General features: G+C 35.6%; 3 protein-coding genes across 4 annotated transcripts in view; 1 reads left to right on the top strand and 2 right to left on the bottom strand.

The window, feature by feature from the left end:
• The window catches only part of LOC102804564 (putative methyltransferase DDB_G0268948), a 21,817-nt gene extending 5,490 nt beyond the window's left edge, over nt 1-16,327 (bottom strand). Inside the window, exon 1 of the mRNA XM_085496594.1 lies at nt 16,120-16,327. Coding sequence (XP_085352720.1) covers nt 16,120-16,236 — 117 coding nt within the window. The 5' untranslated portion in view covers nt 16,237-16,327. The remainder of the gene's footprint in view (nt 1-16,119) is intronic.
• LOC144351977 (uncharacterized) lies at nt 4,583-7,477 on the bottom strand. Its single transcript, XM_078009258.2, has 3 exons — nt 7,177-7,477; nt 6,506-6,703; nt 4,583-5,805 (listed from the first exon to the last, which is right to left on the bottom strand). The coding sequence occupies exons 1-3, from the start codon at nt 7,475-7,477 to the stop codon at nt 4,583-4,585; spliced, it is 1,722 nt and encodes a 573-aa protein (XP_077865384.2).
• On the top strand, nt 16,150-24,648 carry LOC100373021 (uncharacterized). 2 transcript variants are annotated; one of them, XM_085499753.1, is made up of 8 exons: nt 16,150-16,361; nt 21,081-21,293; nt 21,683-21,842; nt 22,527-22,730; nt 23,256-23,388; nt 23,573-23,619; nt 23,974-24,118; nt 24,284-24,648. In XM_085499753.1, the coding sequence occupies exons 2-8, from the start codon at nt 21,112-21,114 to the stop codon at nt 24,460-24,462; spliced, it is 1,050 nt and encodes a 349-aa protein (XP_085355879.1). In that variant the 5' UTR covers nt 16,150-16,361; nt 21,081-21,111; the 3' UTR covers nt 24,463-24,648. The 2 variants fall into 2 exon arrangements, with proteins under 2 accessions (XP_085355879.1, XP_085355880.1); XM_085499754.1 differs by lacking the exon at nt 16,150-16,361 and adding an exon at nt 18,631-18,801.

The raw sequence follows: 24,648 nt of genomic DNA, 5'->3' as shown, positions 1-24,648 counted from the left end.
CTGACACATGCGCAGGTGACGACTCCCCCGCTTTAAGTAAAATACGGCGTTTTGATGAGTGACTAGACTGGTCAAGTCGTGGCAATTTTTTTTTATTTTCTATGATAATTCTTCAAAAAACGAGCGAGTTTGTAGAATCTCTCGCATTGACGCCCTCTATATAGTTGTCACCGTTGCCGGTTTCGCGGCGCCATTTTGGGTCAGAGAGTCAAAGTAACATTGATGCTACTGTTTACAGTATTCTCATATCGATGTTTTTACCATCATTGCTGCCAATGTAACGATTAAAATTGTGAATTTATGTTGATGGATTATTGTTGGAATGGTTTTATTTGTGTTCTATAGTCACATGGAAATAAAACATATAGTTTAAAATTTTGATAACTGATGATTTAGTAAACCAGCAACAATACACAGTACATGTGTAGAGGACAGTGGTCATCACGTGACAGTGAACACTAACGTAATGTATTCTGATCTAGCAAAGGCCAAGATGGTTTAATATTCACATGTATCCACAGAGCGCTAATACAATTTCTCTCCGCAAAAATTTAAAAAATAGCATTCTAAAATCACTGCATCCAGAGAACAGAAAAGATTAGTACATTCCTAATTCATTTAAAGCGGGAGAGTCGTCACCTGCGCATGCGTCAGATGGCCATAGCGTGTCATTGTTTACAAACAAGCGTCTACCCATGAGCCTTTGCGTTTTTAGTGTGTGTTGTTATCATCGCTTGAGACTCAATTCCCGCGTGTGCGCAGGTGACGACCCTCTCGCTTTAACTTCAACAGATTATTATTTACGCGTGTACTAATGACACAATAAATTAACTTAACAAGCTTTCAATGAAAGTAAAGAACTGGACATTCACCTGTCTCAAGAATTGTCTGACAATTTTTTATCAAACCACAAAAGCCCAACAACAGCTCCAGAATAAATTCAAGTAGTTTTAAAGGCGCGATTAAGAAAGAAATTACTTTTTGAGGCAACCGTAAATAAATGAACTGGCTGTGTTTCTGAGTGATATTGAAGGTGGAAAGACTGACAAATCTGCGTATTTTGTTTACATCCATTTTGCAGGAGTTTGACTCGGAGCTGACCAACATGTGTTTCTAGCCAGAATTCTATTCTATCACATACATGTGGTTTTTTATCTTAGTAACCTTTTTTCTTCGAGAAATGCACACAAACACTAACATTGTCGTCTATGGAGTTCTAATTAATGGCGTGAGACCTGAACTTCAGTGGGCTCCCCGTAACTTCTGACCCAAATGGCGCCGGCGAACCGGCAACTCGTGTATTTTATAACAGACTAAGGACTACATTAGGCCACATTAGGACTTCACGCAATTATATACTCATCGACACCACCTGGTGAATGTTATAACCAATGGCATTATGAACCATACAATTCAACCGGGTCATTCCAGTTTTTGTCCACACCCCCCCTACGGATGGATATTAAGGTTATGACACCCTATGGATTCAAATCCACCATTCAGGTGTCGGATTTTTGGTAACTAACACACCCCCTGGAAACTACTGATTTGACGTATACGGATGGGTGTGTGAAAAAATTATACCCCTCGGATACACACAAAAACAGAACCCCTCGGAAAAAAACAGTGCGACTTGCAAGTGGTCTACTTGGGTCTTCAAATTATAAAAGAAAAAGAAAATAGGTGAATTGGGGTGGTATGTTGCGAAAAGCAGTGCAGTTGGAAGGAGTCAATGATTTAGGGGGGGGGGGTCTGCACAACAGAAAAATAGTGTGATGTCATAATATTATGACGTCACCCTAAGGGATGTGTATGTTTGTTGGTAGACAAAATGGTGTTACACCGAATCCCACATTGTTTTGTACACCTGATTTGCAAATCGGTCAGGAAATTAGTCGAATGACTTTTGTCATTGGTGTTTGATTTTTTTTATTGTGATATGTCTCTAGTAATTGCAATGTAGAAGTATGTAGTAAATGAAATAAAATTTGTGTACATTAATTTGTGCACTTCAAATTCAATAATGGCGCAACACAGCACAAATACTGTTCACAAAAATGATGTTCAACTGAATGGTCAGGTTATTTGCTGACTGATTCGCAAATCGTGTATGAAGCAATTTAGCGCTCAGTGTAAATGCAAAAATATACATCTAGAGTACATATATACATGTAGTGTTATATAATAACATTTTTTTATTGCTCACATTTCTGTTTCCTACTGCTTTATACATAAATTAAGCAAGGTCTAATAATGACTATTGGTAAAACTTTAAAATAATACATTTCAAATTTCAAAGTAAACGGTTCTAAAGTTCTATTATGTTTTATATTTAGTTGAAAGCCCTTTGTAAATAGGTTAATTTGACCCCCTTAACTAAATCCAAAAAAGAAATCCAGGACTACATCTATGGGTTTTGCTTGAAGAATGGCTAAGTAATCAAGTTTTGACAACTTAAATCCCATAATGCATCAGTTGGTAGCTTACCAATATTGGCCTGAGGAGTCTGAAAGCATAAACTAATGAAAAGAAATGTTATGATAACACAGCGAAACTTAGCAAAAAAGTATTGTGATAAGGCCAAAAAAAAAAATCAAGTCGGAAAATTTTAAATGTTAATTTAAAATTTAATAGTTGATCCAGCTTTTGCTGTCATGCACACAGCAAACGTGTTCGCCATGTTTGCTACTGCTGTACACATGTACGTACACATGATGACAAACCCGGAAGTGAGAATACTGACAGCGCTAAAACAACCATAGTTTTGTTTGTAATGTAATTGGATGAGAGTTTTAATATTAAATGTCACGTTTTGTAAATTCAATACAATTTTGTGCATTAATAAATGTAGTAAATTATAATGTATAATTAATATTATAATTATAATTAATAATGTATTTACTACAACAAACGTATTGTTTTTGATTCAAAATAATGTTTTTATTTAATTAAGAAAATACTTGGTGCGGCGATATTTTTATCCGTTGGTACAAATGTCAAAATGGCCTGAAATGCAAAAGACGTGTTTGCTCTCCAGACTTTATATAGTATTCGAAACATGTCAGATAAATACAGATCAAACCGAGCCACGTATACCTCCTGGGACCCTGGAGTTCAAACAACGATCCGGGATTGTTAATTTTTAGAGGAAACACTTTTTTACGGCTTAAAATGGTGAGTTTTTAATATTTGGGCTTATTAAAAAAAAAATGCGACCCGATATTTCATAATTTTTCGGTCGGCCACTGATGGCAACAGAACAATTTTTTTTTTTGGCCTAACAGTAGAACCTGCCATCAGTACAAAAGTTCATATTGTATTTACAATGTTGAATTGAGACTCCCTAAGTTGTTGAAAACTCAAACCAACTGTTTTCAGGCATTATACTGTACGCTGCATAGTAAAACATATATTTCTGAAATGAGGAAATGATAAATTTTCAAAAAAAATTAAAACATAATACAACTTTAAAACCTAAATGTGCATATGTCAAAAGCTTTATAATTATAATTGAGAACAGTCCTCAATACTTTTGCCCCGAAATGTTGAACCATTTTAGTTTGACTAAACCGCTTTAGTCAGTTTTGATAAGTTGTCCATCTGTACGTGTATTTTTCTGTAGTATGGGACCCATACTCCATACACGCGTACAAAATATCTTGTTTATTTACATGGAATTCAAAAATGTGCTGAGAGATGACCATCGCTCTTTAAACAAACATTAAGCAGAATATTAATGACAACTTCATATTTCAACATAACATTTTTCACTTACGCCTAAAATGATTATTATTAATAGCAACCCTCAAGTAGGACCATATTGAGTAATATCAGATATTTTATAACTAAATTTTCAAAGACAATTACATTGAATAAAAATTACTGAGCGAAGTGCACCAATATTGAGCTTGGCCATCCTTGCATGTTTATAACGTCAAAGGTACATTACTTGGGGTTTGCAACTACGGTGACATGATACCAAGATCCCGATTCAATCTCGCTCTCGTATAAGCGTTCCAACTCAGAAAAATGCGAATGCGCATGCCCGAGGTAACTAGGATACTGAGATATCCAGGTGGATCAAAATAGCTGCTCACGATATGACTGATTACGATAACTATATTTTCTGTACATTTTCGATGTATTACATTTTTTCACTATGAATGTGGTAATACATGTTTTGTTGTTTTATTACAAACCGCCGATCTCATGTCAACTATATGCGAGTTGCAAACCCCAAGTGATGTACCTCTGATAACGTATATAAATTTAAAACTGATCGGGTAAAAAATCTATGAGTTATCCTGCCCACAAATCAAAAGTTATGACCTAGACGCCAACATTTTCCTATTACCTTACCTTACCTTCCATGTACACTACAGGCAAGGTAAAAATAGATTGAAAAATTCATTAAAATTGGAAAATTGCAGATACCATACCTATGGGGAGGTTTTAAAAGGGACTATAAAACATTCATTGCAAATATGAAAGCAAACCAGTTGATGGTTTTTGGACAATAGAATGAAAAATAGAAATGTTAGTCTTGGCAAACCTGAACCAAAATGACAGCAAAACTAAAAATCTAAAAATCCTCATCACCAAAATGAATTTTATCACTAACATCTTTATCACTATCTGTGCCATTATCATCATTATAACTGCCATCACCAATATTCCTGTCATTCTCATCCTTATCACTGCCATCATCATTCTTGTCACTTTCATCTTTATCTCTGTCACTATTGTCGTTATCGCTTCCATTATCATATTTATCAATGCCATCCCATTCATCCCTGTCATTCTCATCCTTATCACTGCCATCATCATTCTTGTCACTTTCATCTTTATCTCTGTCACTATTGTCATTATCGCTGCCATTATCATATTTATCAATGCCATCCCATTCATCCCTGTCATTCTCATCCTTTTCACTGCCATCATCATTCTTGTCACTTTCATTTTTATCTCTGTCACTATTGTTGTTATCGCTGCCATTGTCATCCTTATCACTGCAATCCCATTCATCCCTGTCATTCTCATCCCCATCACTATCTTCGCCAACATCCTGATCACTATCATCAACATGCACAGATTTTTTTCTGATACCAGCTATCATCTTTTCCATAACTTCTGCTGGTACATGTATGCTGTCATACATTTCTTGGAGGTTTGCTGAATATTCTTCATTGCTTATGTTTAATTCTGACCTCCGATGTTGCAAAACTTTTCTTAATGCTTCATGTGCTTGGCGAAGTTCAGATAAAGCACTTTTCATATATTCTTCTGCCTTTTGGATTTCTAGTAATTTTGTACCCTTTTTATTTTTTATTTGTTTTAGTGTAGTGTTGATATTTTGAACTTGTTCATCTGCTTTCATCACCCTGCTCACATTTTCAACAAGTGTTCTTGGTTTAAGTTTGGTTTTGGGTTCATGACTGCTGTATTTTAATTTGTCTGCTTGTAATATCAAATATTTAGACTTTTTTAATGTCCATGCCACATCAGCAGCTGCTGATATGGCCACCTTTGACCATTTTCTAATTATTTTATCTCTACACAACTCTTCAACCTTTTCATTAAGGAATCTTCTTCTTAATTTCTCCATCCCAACAGCAGCCCTGATCTCATGAACGGAATAGAGTTTCATTCCCTTGCTACCAGCATATGGGAAGCTTCGTCCAGAAATCTTCAAATATTCATTCAATGTTGGATTTGTTTTTTTCTTTTTTTCTGGTGGTTCCTCTTGGTGACTCTTCTCTCTAAAGGTTGATGGTAGCTCACTTTGTTGGGCAACAACAGTAACGTCTGTGTAATAAAGTAAACAAGTCTGTTTAATGTGAGGGTACTTATTCATATATTATTTACTAATCCAGCAAAGATATTCATACTCTATGCCAGAACATTTTTTTTCAACCAAAAATTTAAAAAGAAGTACATTAAATATCAATGCATTCTCAATGCACAAGGCTGAAAATCATACAAAAAAGTATCTCATGTACCTTAAATCTGTAACAGTATGTTAATACTTTAGTCATTACATTAAACAACCTGACAGTCAAAATAACTCTACTGTCTTACCACTGAACAAGAATGTGTAAGATGTAATTGGTGTTCAAACAACAGTGTTCAATCAAGTTCTCTTCACAAGCATTAAGCAGACACTGTCGATATAGTAATGTCCAACATAACGTTCTTTACCAAAAATATTCACTAAAAATCCAAATTTGCATATTTTGACACAAATCTGACCGAGGACATACATGTACCCCAAGTATCATTGCTGCAAATATGAAAGCATGGTTGGACTAAATAGTAAATAGTTTCAGACGAGATGTTAAAAATGTGAAAAGTTCACGCAGGACGCAGACAATGGAGGATCAGTCAACCCATGAGCTCCGCACAGTCATCTTCAATGACAGTGGAGCTAAACAAAATTACTGACTGGCTATAAATTTCAAAAAAGTAGATTAAAATGATTAAACTTCTATCCATGCTAATAGCTTACCTTGATGGTGTTCAGAAAACATCAACATTTTTCTCCTGAACACCATTGTTATTTCAAAATCCTTCAAATCCTGTTCCTCCACCAATTTTAGATCATCAAGTGTGGCAATTCCTAGGTCATTGCTTATTTCTCTTACTCTCATTTGATCTGAATTACTGCAAAAATAATATTTAATCCATTCTTCCAGATCAGTGAAATCTAAATGGAAAATGTGAAAACAAAGTTAGTGCTTTAGTTGCCATAGAGATCTTAATAATATGTATAAATAAGGGATGAACTGTTTTGTTTTCAGGACATGTCATATCTTGTCAATAAACTTTCCTAGGCCTAATTATTAAACAATTATAATGATGTAAATGCCTCAACTATCGCCAGCAGAGAAGGATTTTTATGAGTGCTATTACATGTACATGTACATGTACAAGTCGTGATTGATTGTTTTGTGGCAACCTGTGTTTTCTTCTAATAATGAAAAAAACATATAAATTACCTGAAAGCCCTTCACTTTTATAATTAGTTCAACTGTACTTTTTTTTGTTCTAGGCTCAGGCATATATGGGTTTGAGATGCGTTTTAAAACTGATATGCTGCAAATATTTGAATACAAAATTCTACAATTGTATTTTTTTTCTAACAAGTAACATTCCTTCTTGCAATATTTTTACACTCACCTATGGATATATCCGTTTTCATGGAATTAAGAAGCCGTTCAATTTTTCTCCTCTCTATCTTCTTCAGTGTTCTGTCATCCAAATCAGTTATTTTCAGAAAATGGAAATCAACATCATTCTTCACACCCACTGCTGTAAACAATTCTTTTTTTCCCAATAGGCCAAACTTTACAAGTTGCTCTGTAAATGGTGTCATGTTCAGTTTTGTCTCTAAGGCTCTGCCAAATGCTAAGTCAAGCTGTGAATGGTGGTAACAACTGAACCAAATGTACCCAAATGTATCCTTCTTGGGCCATTCCATTAGTGCTTGGGTAACTAAATATTTAATGCATGGATTATATTATGCATAAGCATTTGGATTACCCCAAAACACTTCTAAATGCTATCATTTTAAACAGAATAAAAAGTATTTGAGAGTTGTTAAAAATTCCAACAGATTATTGCTATTGCTGACACTAAAAAAATAACTTTGAATATTGTTCCCCCCTTCATACACAAATCTTGCAGCCTTGTTACCAGGTTACCAGTACATAGATACAAATTATATAACTACAGTATAGCTGGAGCTGATGACCTGAGAGTCACAGTAAATAGGTAAAGCAGTGCTTCACAATGTTGAGTAATATTTAACTTTGTCAGAAGCATTAGAGTCGATTACTGCATCTTCATCAAGTCTTCATTAAGAAGCATAAAGTTTTTTATTTTTTATCCGAAGAACATACCTTGTACAGTAAGTATATCATTATATTCTTATATCTTAGTTTTATTACTAAATTTCACATATGCTAAAGTATGAATTCCAAAGTCACTTTTTCTGTTCTAAAAGTATTAAACTACCTTTGATATATTATTATATGGTTGGACTGTTGGTACTGGAAGCAAAAAACCTACCCACACAAAATTACAAAAAGGAAAGTACCATGCATTAGAAACCGCATCCGTAATTTAACATTAAATTTACAGAAACCTCTGTTGTACTTTACCATTTTAATATTACAGGTTTTACAATGCTTTTATCAACATGAATAATAATTTATCAAACTTTAAAACATGCTAGAAGCATTAGTTTTTCAGTTAAAAAATATTAATTATAGGTGTCGCCTAAATTTTAGCATTTTTCCACAGCACAGAAAAATGTGTGATGAAACTAATCAGAGTGCTTTTATTAGAGTCAAAATAAATTATAGCATTATTAAAAACAATTACTATTTTCATTGTAGTATCACAGTATTTGCAATCAGCAACACTGCCACTAGGTTATCATTGTGTTAATATAAATCAACTGAAAAGCCTTTTGGTAAGTATCTGTTTGTCCATTGTATGAACTATTTCTATTTTAGTATGGTGCGATATTGATTTCTATTTTAGTATGATGCAATATTGATTTCTATTTTAGTATGGTGCGATATTGATTTCTATTTTAGTATGGTGCGATATTGATTTCTATTTTAGTATGATGCAATATTGATTTCTATTTTAGTATGGTGCGATATTGATTTCTATTTTAGTATAGTGTGATATTGATTTCTATTTTAGTATGATGCAATATTGATTTCTATTTCAGTATGGTGCGATATTGATTTCTATTTTAGTATGGTGCGATATTGATTTCTATTTTAGTATGATGCAATATTGATTTCTATTTTAGTATGGTGCGATATTGATTTCTATTTTAGTATAGTGTGATATTGATTTCTATTTTAGTATGATGCAATATTGATTTCTATTTCAGTATGGTGCGATATTGATTTCTATTTTAGTATGGTGCGATATTGATTTCTATTTTAGTATGGTGCGATATTGATTTCTATTTTAGTATGGTGCGATATTGATTTCTATTTTAGTATGGTGCGATATTGATTTCTATTTTAGTATAGTGTGATATTGATTTCTATTTTAGTATGATGCGATATGATTTCTATTTTAGTATGATGCGATATTGATTTCAATTTTAGTATGATGCGATATTGATTTCAATTTTAGTATGATGCGATTTTGAGTTCTATTTTAGTTTGATGCGATATTGAGTTCTATTTTAGTATGCTGCGATATTGATTTCTATTTTAGTATGATGCGATATTGATTTCAATTTTAGTATGATGCGATAATGCGATATTGATTTCTATTTTAGTATGCTGCGATATTGATTTCTATTTTAGTATGCTGCGATATTGATTTCTATTTTAGTATGATGCGATATTGATTTCAATTTTAGTATGATTCGATATTGATTTCTATTTTAGTATGATGCAATATCAACAATATATATCATAGAAATATATTGTCTTTTTAGCTCCGCTGTTGACAAATTCAACACAGCGGAGCTGTTCATATTACTGATTGTCCGTCGTCAACTTTACTATTTCAACTTCTTCTTTGAAACCGCAAGTCAGAATGTTTTCAAAATTTATATGCAAGTAAATGTACCTTGGATTGTTCTTTCTCAGATTTGTACATTTCATGTCAAAATCTCAAATTCTTTATTTTTGGTGAATAGTTTTATTATTTTTGGTAAAAAGTGATATTTTCGACTTCTTGTTAAAAAACGCAAGTCTGATTGCTTTGATACTATTCATATTGTTCATTTTCTAAGGATATAGCTCCTATAGCTTAATCATTTTTTGGGGGGTTTCAGATCATGGAAAAAGAACGAGAAAATTTTTTTAAGGATTCACTCATTCGATGTGGGATCAAAAGGAGGGTTTGACATGCTTACTACACAAGCTGTTTTGGAACAAACAGATTATGATTTTGATTTCCCAAATCTATCAATGACCGAGTACAAAGCAAGTAAAAAGCATCTCATCGATAGAGCTGCACAATCACTTTATCCACAAGATTCAGACAAATCCAAAATACCAGTCATGACGACAGGGGATGGGAACTGTTTATACAGAGCAGTATCTATTATACTTTGTGGTAATGAAAGCATGCAAAAAGAGCTGCGTTGCAGAACAGTTTGTGAACTTTCTCTAAATATGAAGTACTATTTGGACCAGGAACGGGCATTAGAAAGTGAAGAAGAAGGAAGTAATTTTATAGTTGGAAATTATGCAAAAGCAATTATGATGTTATCTGATGATAACCACAATTTACGTAACCATGACGGTTTGAAAGAAGCCTTCAAATGTATGGTGTGTGAAAGCACAAAGGATGGATCATGGAGTACTTTTTGGCATATTCTTGCACTGTCTTCTGGTATCAGTAAATGTATCATCTGTGTATATCCTGATATGCCTGGCGTTACCAAGATCAGACGACTACTTCATTGTACTGTAGAACCACGGTCTGGTACAACTTCTGTGTCCCCTGTAACAATTATGTGGAGCAGTACTAATGGAAAGTGGATTCCTCCAGGTAATCGCTGGTGGAAACCAAACCATTTTGTTCCCTGCTTGGAAAAACATAAAATAAAAGCACAAGATGTTTCTCTTGATGGGACTGCAACTTCTTACCAAATAAACAAATCAGCTTACAGTCTATCTGCTAACTTGTCTCCACATACTATTAGCAAAGAATATACAATATCCCAACCTCAGCATGCAAAGAGAATAAAAAAAGATACATTGTCCTCGATTAACTTGGCAAACAGAAAGCAGGATAAGTCAAGTTCACTGATACAAAATGAATTAAACTTTTCTAGAAATTTAACCAAACAGCTTTCTAATTCAAGTGAAGCACAAGTAAAGTCAGAAAATGAGTCACAGGTAAAATCCTTCTCTCAAAGTGCATTCATTAAACACAGACCTACATGTACAGAAAAAACAGTAAAGTGTCCTACCAATTTATCAAGACAATTGGGGGAAGAATTCTACAATAAATCAAATCAATGTAGGAATCAGCAAGCTATTCAGCATTCCCGTGGCAATTCATTAACAAGGACAATTAGTACATGTACTTCAAATAAATATGCAAATATAACTTTGTGTAAACCAAACATTCCACGTTCCATAGAATTTGCTTACCACAGTGCTAAGAAACCTGAGAAGATTAAGCATAAAATGGATCAAACTTGCTTGCCACTATATCTATCAGCCAGACAATATTTAAAGGTTACAGAAAATGCCTGTGATACTGGAAGGAATACACTGAATCAAAAACAACATGTTCATACAGCTGAAAAACCAGAATGTGCTTCCAAGAACGTAATTTTGAAAAGTGATGATCATGATTCCTTAGATGGGAGCAGTATATGCACAGATCCACTTCCAATTGCTGCAAGTTCTAGATTTTACAAATATCAGGCTGATCTTATAGCTGCAAATGCTGCAAGAAGCAGGATGCGCATGTCACGTCCATGTGTTACAATAGGAAATCCGCAAACAGTATTGACCAACAGAACAAATGTATCAGGAAGTTTGATGGAGAACCTGGAAGTGATTCGTGCAAAGATTTGTAAATTAAAATCTAATAGCGGTGAACTGCTTCACCTTGAAGCCATATATGCAGTTGGAGAATATCTTCTGAGATCACCAATTATTTCCACGCAAGAAGCAGTAATTATACCCAGATACTAAACCTAAGCTTCGCAAACATTTCTATGTTCAACTCTAGTTTAATTAAATTTAATTAAAGTGCAATTCTCCATTGTATTGCATTGTAATTGAGTTTAATTAAACTCCAATTAAAACGCAACACTATATAGGAACGCGTTTTAATCGAGTTCATATCGCAACTATATTAAAAGTTAATTCAACTATATTAAAAGTTAATCCAATGATGGCTCCACAATTCATGAGACACCTGTATGTGTGTGTATGTGTGTCCGTCTGTTCCACTGCTATCTCAAGAACCATACATCGGTTTTTGATGAAACTGTGCAGATTTGATTAGGTTTTGGTAGAAAGCCATGCATATTAATTACCTAATTTGCATAATAATTAGCTATTTTTTAGCTGTTCCACTGATATCTAAAAAAACACTCATTGGATTTTGATGAAACTTGGTACATAGATGCCCTGAGCTTATGCTCGGATTTGATTAGTTTTTGGTAAAAATCCATGCATATTAATTACCTAAATTTGCATGACAATTAGCTAATTTTTAGCTGTTTCATGACTGTTCTACTGATATCTAAACAACCACTCATTGGATTTTGATGAAACTTGGTACATAGATGCTCTGAACTAATGCTAGGTTTTGATTAGTTTTCGGTGAAAATTCATGCATATTAATTACCTAATTTGAATAATGATTTTTTTTTTCAACTGATCTCTCAAGTACTAATCATCGCATTTCAATGAAACTTTGTACATGAATGCTGTAGGACAATAGACAGACCTGATTAATTGTGGGTTAAAATCTGTACATATTAATTACCTAATTTACATAATTGACCAATTTTAAGCTATACTGATACTGACACTTATATCTGAAGTACTAATTATTCCATTTCAATGAAACTTAGTACAAAGATGCTCTAGGACAATGTACAAAGCTGATTAGTTTGGGGTTAATATCTGAGCATATTCATTCTCTAATTAGCATAATAATTCAAAATTTGTTGGTTCTAATCACATTTCACAATAAAACTTGGTACATAGATTGTCTGTTACATTGCGCAGGCCTCATTAGTTTTACACTCAAATCTGTTTATATTAATTTTCTGATTTGCATGATTAGTTTTCAGCTAAGTAATTTCAAATTATATTTAATGTGTTTCCATTACTCTCAGCACATGGGAGTTCTTTCTAAGCTTTCTTTGATTTATGATTGTATTTTGCTCTGTATTGTTATCAACAGGTTGGTATCCAGCAACTGTAACTTCATTCAATGATAAAACAGACAAAATCAACATTGTATATATTAGTGAGCCAGAACATGAATATCAATTACACACATCAACCATCAGTCATGACAATGTGAGACTGACAAGGACAGAGTTTAAAAACTATAACTTATTTGATCAAGTGATTGAAATTGGAACAAGAGTACTCATCAAATGGGATAAAGACGAAATTGGTGATAGCAACTGGAGACCAAGTATGTAGCAAATGAAAAAAGAACTGTGCCAATAATCATCCCTAATAAATTAATACCAACCCTCTAAGCATATTGATTCATCCCTTATCTAATTACATTTTGATGGATACTGCTATTTTATGGTGTAATTTCAACTTGCAATTGGTATTAATCCTAACCTATCATGCAAGCTGCTTGTCTTACTAATTTTGGAGGCCCAGAGCCCCCTTTCATATCCATTTACTGATAGTTTCTTTTGTATGGGCATCCCCATGCTTGTTTATTTGCTGACAAGTTTAAATTTGTTTTATTTTTTAGGAAAAACAATATTTTTGACTTTTTCTCTGAAATCACCAGTGGATTATTTTCGTATTTACTATGTAGTTAGGAGAGTTGCTTGTTTTCATTTTTTTTAATGAAATTTTCCATAGTTATCCATTTCAGTTCAGCAATACAGATAGTATTAATATACATATCAGTCAGCATATTTTTTCAATCACTTGTGCCACTGTTCTCGTAACTCAAGTATGGTATCGTTTACACCTATGTTAAAATGTATTAATATATTACTTTTTTCTTACAGCTTGGTATGTTGCAGAAGTTCAGTCATATGACCCTGATGATGATGAGATTAATGTTATTTATGACAAAGAACCAGATGTCACATATTGTCATCCAGTTACACCATATCTGTTTAAAGGCAAAATTAAACTTTCACGGGCTCTTTTTCCATAAACTTTGGTATATTTAGTAAAAGAAAAATTGTTGAGAAAAGGAGATGAAATTTTCTTTATACACAATGTACAAGAAATTCGCTGCATTTTTTGTTTTCGAGCGATTGTTTCGTTCACAGCATATGCGAAACAATTCTTTGTCTGTAATATATGCTTCGTCTGTAATATTTTGTTTTACGTCTTCTGAATTTAAGGATATAGCAGTTTCAGCATTCAGTAGTCAAACTCGTGGGCATTATCGAATGTCACCATATTTGTTTATAAGAATTTGACTTGAATTGTTACGAAAATCACAGATTGCTGCAGAAGGCGTTCGTAATGTGCTAATGCATTATAATCCTCACTGCGCTAAGAGGAAACTGTCCTCCTTGATCCGTTCGGCAAATAAACTCCCAGATCTATGTACAAACAGCGGCGACCATCCTGGTACCTTTGATCTAAGCTTGGCTGTGACTCCTTTGCTTTTTACCTCCATGACTATAGTAATGTATCACATAATCAAACAGAAATTATGCATTGATGTTCTAGGATTATATAATGTGTATTATGTGCCTGTTGATGTTACATCATTAGTTGACGTTAGCAATAAAAGTATTGCTTTAGGATTAGAAGGAGGGCAACTTAAGCCTCTTTTTACCTGTGACACCATGACCTAGTTTTGGTACTTGGAATTTGTAAAATGTGGGGCAGCTGTAAAATATTGTGAACAGTGTTGTGGATTGGTCAGTATGCATTCAGGGAAGGGGAAGGGAAAGGGTTATAAACACATCATTGTTGCGGAACAGAAACTTGTAGGTGATGAAATTGCCCCCTTAATCAATTGGCATGAATGAGGGATGAACCAATATGCTTGGTGGGTGAGGGTGTCATTCTATGTTATGACAGGCTTGTTAGGTTAGTCATTACATGTATTACTAGCATGTTGACAACAAAAGTATGGTCAAAAATGTTATCTCTACACAAATGATTCAGTATCTCACAGGACAAAGCTATAATTAAAGTTTCACTTTATTTAAAGCTGTTAACTGGATTGTTTTTTATATTTATGAATGTACATGTATACCTGTCTGCAATTGCATATTTGATAATTTCTTCACAAATTCGTCAAGTTTAGGAATTTATAGTAAGAATATCATTTCGATTGATTGAATTTTGGCATGTTATATTCACTTTAAGGTTAATATTGCCTTTGTCACACTCAAAGGAAATTGTATTAGTTTCAGAGATACCAAATTACACACATTAATCTATACAGTGTTTTGTGATTTTTATTTTATTGTTTTTATATGTATCAGAGGTGTCTGTAGTTGTGGCTATAATGCCATTTTTGTGCAACTAACAAAATAAAGACACTGGTAATAGTTCTTTTTTTGGATATCATAATAGTTTGGTTAACATTCACAAAAAATTTCTACTGGGTGCATGCATTCATCCAAGCTATCCGTCTAGCATGGTCATTTTCTATCAGTCTCCATAGTAACAGGCCATTTTATAGGAATTTGTTTTTTACAATTTTATTGACTGTTTCTATCCCCTCCTTTGTGATTGATGTAAACATGTGTCATTGGTAGACACTAATTATAAAAGAAATGAAAGTCTCTTTAAAACTAAAACAGTAACCTTCAACAATATTTTGGCTCTCACAACCCCACCATCTGTTACAATATTATCAAAGTTTAACAAAATGTTGATTGAGAATGAGTAAATGGAATACCGGTAACTTAAAATATAAACTTGTGTCTTTAATTACAGGGATCTTTTTAGTAATATGCAAACCTTCTTTAATAATCATCTGTTTAACACTGAGGGTTTGCACTCCAGAGAGATTTGACTGGTTGCAAAAAGTGGAGTAAAAAACAGTGGTACAGCCATGTATAACTGCATGCATTTTAAAAGGGAGTACACCTTCCCACAGGTCTCTTGGCTGAGTTTTTTTTTTACAAACCTACCCCTTGGAAGCTTAAAAATTACGACCGCATGGATTTACATCATCTGTGGGAAGTGTGGATAATATGAAAAAAAAAAATAATCAAAAATATGACCCCCCTCGGAATTAAATCATCTGTAGGGGTGTGGATATACAAAAAAAAAATTTCAAAAATATGACACCTCTCGGAATTGAACCATCCATACTTTTTGTAGAAATATTACCCCTCGGATTTAAACCATCCGTAGGGGGGGTGTGGACAAAAACTGGAATGACCCTGCGTGTCGATTGGACCTTGCATTCAACAGAAACTTCTCATACCTTTTTGTCTACGAAGGATATTATGCGATCGACAAGGTCTTCCGGGTACGTGGGTCGACATTTTCGGTACGCTTCAGAAGTATATGGTGTAGCGTAGAGCGATGTGTAAGCCGACATCGTGTGTTCCAATGTTATAAGGTTATAAGGTCAGGGGTTATAAGTCACGTGGAATCAGCTGTTTGTGATACGATCTATAAACGAAGGGCAGTGGGCGTACGTTCCGTTCGTTTTCAGTTTTCCAGGTAAGAAGAAACCCGTTATATTATAAGTGTAGTTTAACTTGCATGCATGTTGAGAATATACAGAATGATTTCCCTCCGTTGCAGTCTTTATTGTAGAAGTTTTACCCAGCATATTCATGTTATTATGTAGCTGTGGAATCATAGCCCTTTGTTGCCGACCGCATTATTTACGTGACTGACTTTGGCCGGCCCATAGGGCTATGGGGCCTTGTGCGACTGAATACAGGTTAAAATCCACATGCCAAATTTGGTCGTCGCGAAAATCACATTTTAAGACCTTCGAAAGTACTCACTATGTTTATTTACTTCCAAACAATGACCAGAACCTATTTGCGCTGTGAAATGATGACGGTGGTCATAAAAAAATGACTTTATTTACCGTACACCGAGTCGCAGAAAAATAACAAGACGAAAGACGCCATTTTGGACTACAGAGTTACGCGAGACCTATAGCAAATTACGCGAGACCTATAATTTTGTACCACGTGACCGAAATCAGTAGATAAATTGCGTTTATGCAACTAGTTTCTATTATTAAACAAAAATCATACAATTATAAATACTGTATGTGATTGCTTTGTTGGAACAATTAGAATAACGGGAAGAAGGAGTTTTATTCTTCCACCACTGTATCACATGACCGCCAAACGAGATTACATTTATTCTGCGCTAGGGAGTGTGGGATGTCAATGGCTGTCGTTTTCTCGTAATTTGCTTGGTTTCCGCGGTAATTGTAAAATATCACAAATTATTGCTTATTTATAAACACAAATTGAAAACAAAAGTTTGTATGTTATTCATCCAGCTATCAATTCACAATAAAGGTATGTCACACCATCGTAATCGAAAGCAAACGCGATTTAATTTACGCATGCCAGATTTCTGTTTTTAAACGGTGATAGATCCCGTAGCTCTATGTTCGACGTACAACAACAAAATTAAAAAAAAGACGTCCAAATGAAATTGTTAGGGCGAAATTCAATTGTAGGTCGCACCAAAGAGCTACGGAACCGCAGCTAGTTATTATGGGGAGGCGGGACGAAGTAGTCCCGGCCGAATATAAATAATTATCTAAATTACTAAATCAACATATTTTGAGCACAGGACTATCTCGAACGTCATTTTAATATCTTGACATTGTTTGGATGCTTTGCACAACGCTTAACGTGCCAGGGGCCTTGTATCGATTTGAGCTTGTATATACGTCGATCTGAGTGGCCTATGTGGGCGTTGCTGCAGTTTAGCAGCTCTTATTGGCCGCTTAAGCTATTTTGATATTACGTTGCGGCCATAGAGCTGCAGATCGCGTCCATTGAGAACCGCACAGTTCGCCGCCCCGGGATCCCGGGGCGCACGCTATTTTTGATGTTATCGAACGATTTCAATGAAATTTAAAACGAATAAAAGTTATCCTTGCAAACACAAACATCTTAGGTATCTACTGACCGAAAATGAAGGACTATTTCTTCTTGAAAAGTATATATTTCTGTGTATAATTAGACCGAACGTAATTTAATCGATTGAACGACGGATTTCAAGATGACCTCTGTCATGTGACCTGATCACATGACAATGACGAAACATGCGCAGTTGACATTTTAACTGAAAATTGAGAATGGCAGGTTCTTGCATTCATTGTGGAGATGAGTTCCAGAAGAAAGTTAAAGGGTATCGCAGGCAATCCATTGCATCTAGACTTAAAACCTCGGAAACTGTTGACAATGCATTAGTGAATGTTCTAAAGCTGAAACCCATTACCCCGTTGGCTTGTTGTCTCTTTCCGCATAATATTGAGGAGCATTGGTGGTAAAATATACATCATACTTTTGCCATACCCTGTTGGTAATATGGCCAATGTGTGTATATTATTTAAAATACAAGTAGTACCTTCTACTTGTTGAGCTTTTAGGTCAAATTTAAAAATATCTTTCAGATTCTGGTCAAAAGACTCAACAATTTTGTCCTTTGTGAATTCCATGCTGTCTGCTGTCTGCTCCTGTCACTTGTAACACTCTTTGGCAAGTTACAAGATTATTTTTAGATTTTTCACAATATATAAATAAAACTGCTTGAAAAAAATATTTTTGATAATACATGTACTTTATTTGATTTTTTCAAAAAAAGATGAGTCACTTAATGGTGAAATGAAATTAAAATTATAAAAAGCCGTCTGCCGATGTTTCGTCACATGAAGCGCTGTCCCAGACAGGCGCCGATGGCCGTCTGCTGTAGTCACGTGATTACACTCGTCACTAAAAGAACCAAGTCACGTGATAGAGGTCGGCTTCAAAATGGCGGCGTTCAATCGGAGGTTTCACTTCGGCACAGTTTTAACGTAAAATAGTCTCATTTACACGGGCAAATTTGCTTAAAGCTTGCTGTAATCAGTAACAGATATATTTGTGAGAACATATTTGTCTATTTTTTCCTGCAAGTCGAGGTAATTTTATTACAATCACAATTTTAATGATACATAACTGGCATATTTAAAAATCTGTGCATTTCTTTAGGGAAGGGAACTGCAGCTCTGGTCGCCCCGCAACGTATACCACGACCAAGAGAGCTGCATAAACTGCAGCAAATGTGGGCGGTGCAATCGTAGTATCGCGCTGTGTATATACAGTGACCATACGGACCTACATGTCAGCATTATAAATGTCCCACTCTATTTTCAGTATTCCTTAGTCTCAGTATAAAAATTATAATATTAATAGCAAATTATATCGAAGGAGCTTAGTGGAGCCTACTGACGTATAATTTTCGTTCGTTCGTTCGGTCGTTAGTTAGTGCGCGCGCGTGGTGCCATACTGTAGTTCAATAGTCCAATAGTCCGAATGTCTGAATAAACACTATAGCTCAAAACTAAGTTAAACAAATCATGGTCGGCGCTTGATGGCATAGAGGCTGAAGCTAATCTTTCCTCATATTTTATCCACAAGGTCGGACTGACTTTGACCCCAGCTCCGCAACCTTCTACTCTTTGGTCACATACGAGTTCTATATTGTCAGTCGTAACTTCATCAAATTTGCATTTTGCTGCCTTGTCTAATAACGAATTTACAGTCGTCACGGGGACGTGTTCGAAGTGGGTCCTAGCAGGTGAGGTATACAACGAGTGTAGATTAACTTATTTGATTGCAATGAGGTTTAAACGTGCACTGCAGCAATGGTGGCCCTTTGTTTGTTTTTGAAATGACACGACACGAAGAAAAAACGTCTTGCGATGCAAATTTCAACTGCAAATATACACGTCATCAGAGTTAAAACTATACATCAACTGTACTATACATATAGCAAAATTAGGTCCGCAGAATTGTACTCGCCAAACCATTTGAAATCGAGAAAAAAAAATGTCACGTTCACATGAATCCAGAAGTGTTTATTAACAATACTTTTTTTCATGACAATTTTTTTCATGGAGAATTCAATTGTTTTCGTCGCCCTTTATGGCAAGGATTACGTAACTGTCCCAAGTTTATGCTAACTTGCAGAAATTGCCAGTGGGTCACCAAATTTTGCTAACCACTCGCGAATTTAGGGGGAGCCCCCTCCCCATCATCCCGCAAAAAATACAAATCAATTGACAAACCAAGTCCACCGGCCGGGAGTCAATAGGAGCGCGCCCCCGTACCGAATTTCTGGATCTGCCAGTGTTAATCATTTTCTGCTGCCCCAAAATTATTCCAAATTCAAATTCACGGTGTGCAGGGATACTCAATCAACGCAATCGGAGCTAGGAATCTTTAACTTGTCGCAACCGTGACTTGTTTACATTATATATATTGAGTAAGTTTATTCAAATTAAAAATCGAAGCCAAAATAAACATCTCATTGTTTTTCCAAAAAATGGACGGGCATTTTTTTTATTGGAATAACAAAAACAAACACAATTTATTTGAACTAACGGGGCAATGTAAACATAAACACAGGGGATAGTTCTCTGAGAATCAAAGATCAGCTGGTTCGTAAAAAAAACTAATTGTACATGGTGATGTAATGTTAAATCGTAGGACAGTCTCATAATATAAAATTGTCACCTCGTGACTTGTGCTCCAACTAATCCTAAAATTCCAAATAGATATTTAGTGAATTCAGCTTGATTGACACCTGTTAATCTATTAGTAAAAGTTTTATTAAATTATTAATTCCTGTCATTACATAGATTGACCAATTTGGACTAGTTTAAGGCGGGGGCTTCGTCACCTACGCCTGTTTACAAATAAGCGACTACCCATGAGCCTTTGCGTTCTTCAGCATGTGTTGTTATCATCGATTGATCGCTTGGGACTCATTTCCCGCGCGTGCGCAGGTGACGACCCTCCAGATTTAAGATTGGCGATGTGTTGGACTATATATGAGTGAATTTACTTTTGGCTTTTTATTCAACAAACAAGTTTTGCCTATTTGAATTGAGTGTACAAGTCCACCTTGTCGAGTCATCGTTGAATAATGCAACATTTAATGACATGGGCATACGCCTTTCCCCTTCAAAGCACAGCAGCAACCTAAAAATTCAGTATCTGATCATTTGCGAAAGTACCTGTTTGTTCCTATATGCCTTGCCATTTTAAAGAACGTTTCACGCTGGCACAGCCCTAGGCGTTACCCTGGTTACCATTGTATTTATTTATATCGTTCATAGTTATAATGCCTCAAAGACAGTGACGGTTAATATAAAATAAACTTGAGATATCGTGTTTTTCATAGTGTGGTTCTTAGTTTATCTTATAGGATTGAACTGCAGTGTTAAATGATGTCAACTGCTCAACGAGCTGTGTTCTATGGGACTGAAGTTTCCCCTCCCATAAAAGTAGAGACTGTAAACATTCCACGTATCAACGATGGTGAGACGCTGCTCCGTCTAAAGATGTCCACAATATGTGGCTCTGATATGCATACACTTAAAGGACGAAGGAAGGCAAATGTTCCCAGGTACGTTTTGTGCGAATTTTCATACAAATGACATTCCCCCATCCGCTTGCTGCCCTCTGGTGACACGCTGTTACAACTCGTTCGTTTGATGCAGCCGACGTAGAATGATTCAATACTCGATATTGCGCCACGTGTGACCCTAATTAAATGACGTGTTTTTTTTATCGGTTTATGGAAACGCAATTCCAATAAATTGAACTACCTCACAGCTTTTGTTAAAGCTACTTGATACTGAATAGTGGCAACCCACATCGAAGGTTCAGGGGGTGGCACGTGACGATACGCAACAACATCGTTTACTGGAAAGCCCTCATTCCCTCTACTGTCAACGGGTAATTCATATTCTCAACGCATGTATATGAACGATCACATGTTTCTATCTGTACCAGCATTCTAGGTCACGAGGCTGTCGGTGTTATTGTGGAGCACAAAAGGAAAGACTTGGATTTAAAACCCGGTGACAGAGTAACGTTCAGTATTATGAACTCGTGCATGAAATGCGACATTTGCAGAGCCAAGATACCCCAAAAATGTCGTTTTCTATTTAAAGTAGGTGTAAGTCGTATTATTGTGAGCAAGCTGCTTTTAGTTATTATTGTGAGCAAGCTGCTTTTAGTAGGTAAAATGCTAACATCGTTCATGCAACTCCTGTGTGTGTGTGTGTGCATTAAAGCGGGAGGGTCGTCAATTGCGCACGCGCGGGAATTGAGTCCCAAGCGACGATAACAACACAAGCTAAACACGGAAAGGCTCATGGGTAGACGCTTGTTTGTAAACAATGACAAGCTATGGCTATCAGACGCATGCGCAGGTGACGACTCCCCCGCTTTAACTACTCATTCAACTTAGCCCACCCACTTACCGAAATTGAACACACTGTAATCTTCTCAGGCATCAATATACTGGATATCGTTTATATACATGCAAAGCTTGTTAGTTGATACCCAGTTTTTTTAATCATCTAATGGTATCTTTCTTATCCATTCAATTCTTCGATGCTTGCAATCAAACCAATCTGCTGTTAACATTTATTTGTATAGTTGCTTAATTTTGTTTAACAAGTGGTAATAGTACTTACAATCATGCATTTTAGCTAGACTGTCCACTAGGAATGTTTGTCTGTAGCTCAAAAACGTGTGTGCTTGGCTGGTATTCACACAGTTCGGTTTCACTTACTGTCCAGGTTAAATCTCCGCATTAAACTCGCATTATTATATTTTATTTTAATTTCAGCACGGATTTCGTACGTTGTCTGATGAGTGCCCTTTGAGTGGTTGCTATGGTTCCCATATCGTACTCGAATCCGGCACTGCCATTGTCAAGATACCCGATAACGTCTCGGACAAAATGGCGGCGCCTGTTAACTGCGCCCTGGCAACCATGGTGAGCGCTGTATCGTGTATTGATGATTGGAATGGAAAACTGGTTCTGGTTCAGGTGAGCGCTAATGAGTGTGATATTTGATCGTGATTATGATCAATTCGTTTTTTTATATATATAATCCAGACTGAAAACGCACTTATTTAAATGTGCTTTTAATATTTGACTGATTGTTTATTGTATCAGCGCCTTTGATCTTCATATGTTGGAATTGTTGCGCTTAATTAAATAGAGTTATTATTATTATTATTATTATAATAATCCCAGTTAGATGCTTTCAATTAAGCGATGTTTCGACAGTCTTTGGCTTTTATTGTTTTACCACGACTTTTGGCTTGTGTATTAGCACCTCTTTCACGTCCTACATAGCCATCCTGCGTCAGACGTTCTCGTGAGATCTGACATGTTTTTTTGAGATAAGGAGTGCACTATACGTTTAATATAATAGCAGAATTTCTTGAAAACTGATAGAATTTAAATCTATTAAAATATAGTTTAGCAACTTCGTCTAATAGTTTTATTAGATATATATTTGTTCAGTTTCATGTTGTTAAAATTATCAATTATCCAACTTTCAACAAGGGTGCCGGAATGCTTGGTCTCTATGGCTGTGCTCTTCTCAAAGAAGCAGGCTGCGCGAAGGTCTACTGCGCAGATATAAACTCGGACAGATTGTCACAAGTATCAGAATTCGGTGCAATACCATACGATAAAGGTAAGAGTTACACGACTGCGCATGCGCGTCCCATTTATGACAACATAGATTTTGTAAGCATGCATGTATTCCATTCATTCCAGTAAAAACTAATATTATGATTTGCTTTCCTGGAAAGATTGTCCTTACTATTAATCGGAAGGACTTGCCCTAGAAGAGACTAACAATTGTTGTTATTTTGTAGGTGCTGAAGGATGCCCTGGATCATGTGAATTTGATGTTATTATTGAAGTGAGTTGACCATATCAGCTATCTTCTGTTTGTTTGTTTTTCAAATCACTTCAGAAATTGTGTTTATTCTAGATAATTAGCTAGCTTCTTCTATCCAAACTAATTCGCAGTGTGTTGGACCGTTATCAGCGTTGATAGACCATTTGAAACTTCGTACGCTTTGTGAAATTAGATTGATCACGTATTCAACGATTACCATGTCTGTGAACACAACAAATCATTATCTCTACAGATTCATGAAGGCCCTTAAACATTTTTGTAATGTGAATATAACCATTATTTTTTATCTTGGTCACCGAACCAACAGTGTTGTTGAATCTTCGGTCATTCGAGATATCTTCTTTGTCTTTACAGGTGTGTGGCGCAGCTGCGGTTGTCAAAGACGGTATGGACCTGGTGAAAATTGGTGGGACGTACCTGTTTATTGGCATGGTACATCCTTTCTCACAATTAGACATCACCGGGGAATCCATAATTGTCAAGTGTCTGACGATAAGAGGTGTGGTATTGGTATTAATCAGTATTGATCCGACCAGACTCGAAATCTAATGATCTAAATGTATTGCGTGTTGTAGTCAGTGTGCACGCAGCACATGTACAACGCAATGTCCATGTTTGGAGCTATTGCGCATGCGTGATCGATTTTTTTTCTCTCACTTATTAGGTGTACATAACTATGCCCCGTGGGATTTGGAGAAATCTGTGGAGTTCATAGCGAAGACTGCAGACAAGTACCCGTACGAGACGCTAGTCAGCCAGCCATTCCCATTACAAGATATCGACGCTGCTGTACGTGAAACTGAAACTCAGAAGTTCTGTCGGGTTGCACTGGTTGCCGAATGAGATGTCAGCGACGGAGGCGTGTTTTATTTGACTCTGAACACTGTAACTTTATAGCGATAGCTGATAAATTAGTATTATAAAATAAGTTTCATGTATATTGTCTTTCTTGGTTGTGTTCTTGTGAGAAAGAACACGTATGTGACAGTGTTGGATTTCGAAAAATAAAAGTACGTTTTTAACAACGTA

The sequence above is a fragment of the Saccoglossus kowalevskii genome, chromosome 1 (assembly GCF_978046115.1).
Source record: "Saccoglossus kowalevskii chromosome 1, keSacKowa6.1, whole genome shotgun sequence".
NCBI classification, from domain to species: Eukaryota; Metazoa; Hemichordata; class Enteropneusta; family Harrimaniidae; genus Saccoglossus; species Saccoglossus kowalevskii.
This window is presented reverse-complemented; position numbering and strand designations above follow the sequence as displayed.

Bases quoted from the DNA above. Each gene is read 5' to 3' on its own strand.
- LOC144351977 (XM_078009258.2), bottom strand. From the start codon at position 7,477: ATGGAATGGCCCAAGAAGGATACATTTGGGTACATTTGGTTCAGTTGT. The intron at 6,704-7,176 runs GTGAGTGTAAAA...TTTTCCATTTAG, and splicing joins GAAAACGGATATATCCATAG to ATTTCACTGATCTGGAAGAA. The intron at 5,806-6,505 runs GTAAGCTATTAG...TTTATTACACAG, and splicing joins GTTTTCTGAACACCATCAAG to ACGTTACTGTTGTTGCCCAA.
- LOC100373021 (XM_085499753.1), top strand. From the start codon at position 21,112: ATGATGTCAACTGCTCAACGAGCTGTGTTCTATGGGACTGAAGTTTCC. The intron at 21,294-21,682 runs GTACGTTTTGTG...TATCTGTACCAG, and splicing joins AGGAAGGCAAATGTTCCCAG to CATTCTAGGTCACGAGGCTG. The intron at 21,843-22,526 runs GTAGGTGTAAGT...TTTTAATTTCAG, and splicing joins AATGTCGTTTTCTATTTAAA to CACGGATTTCGTACGTTGTC.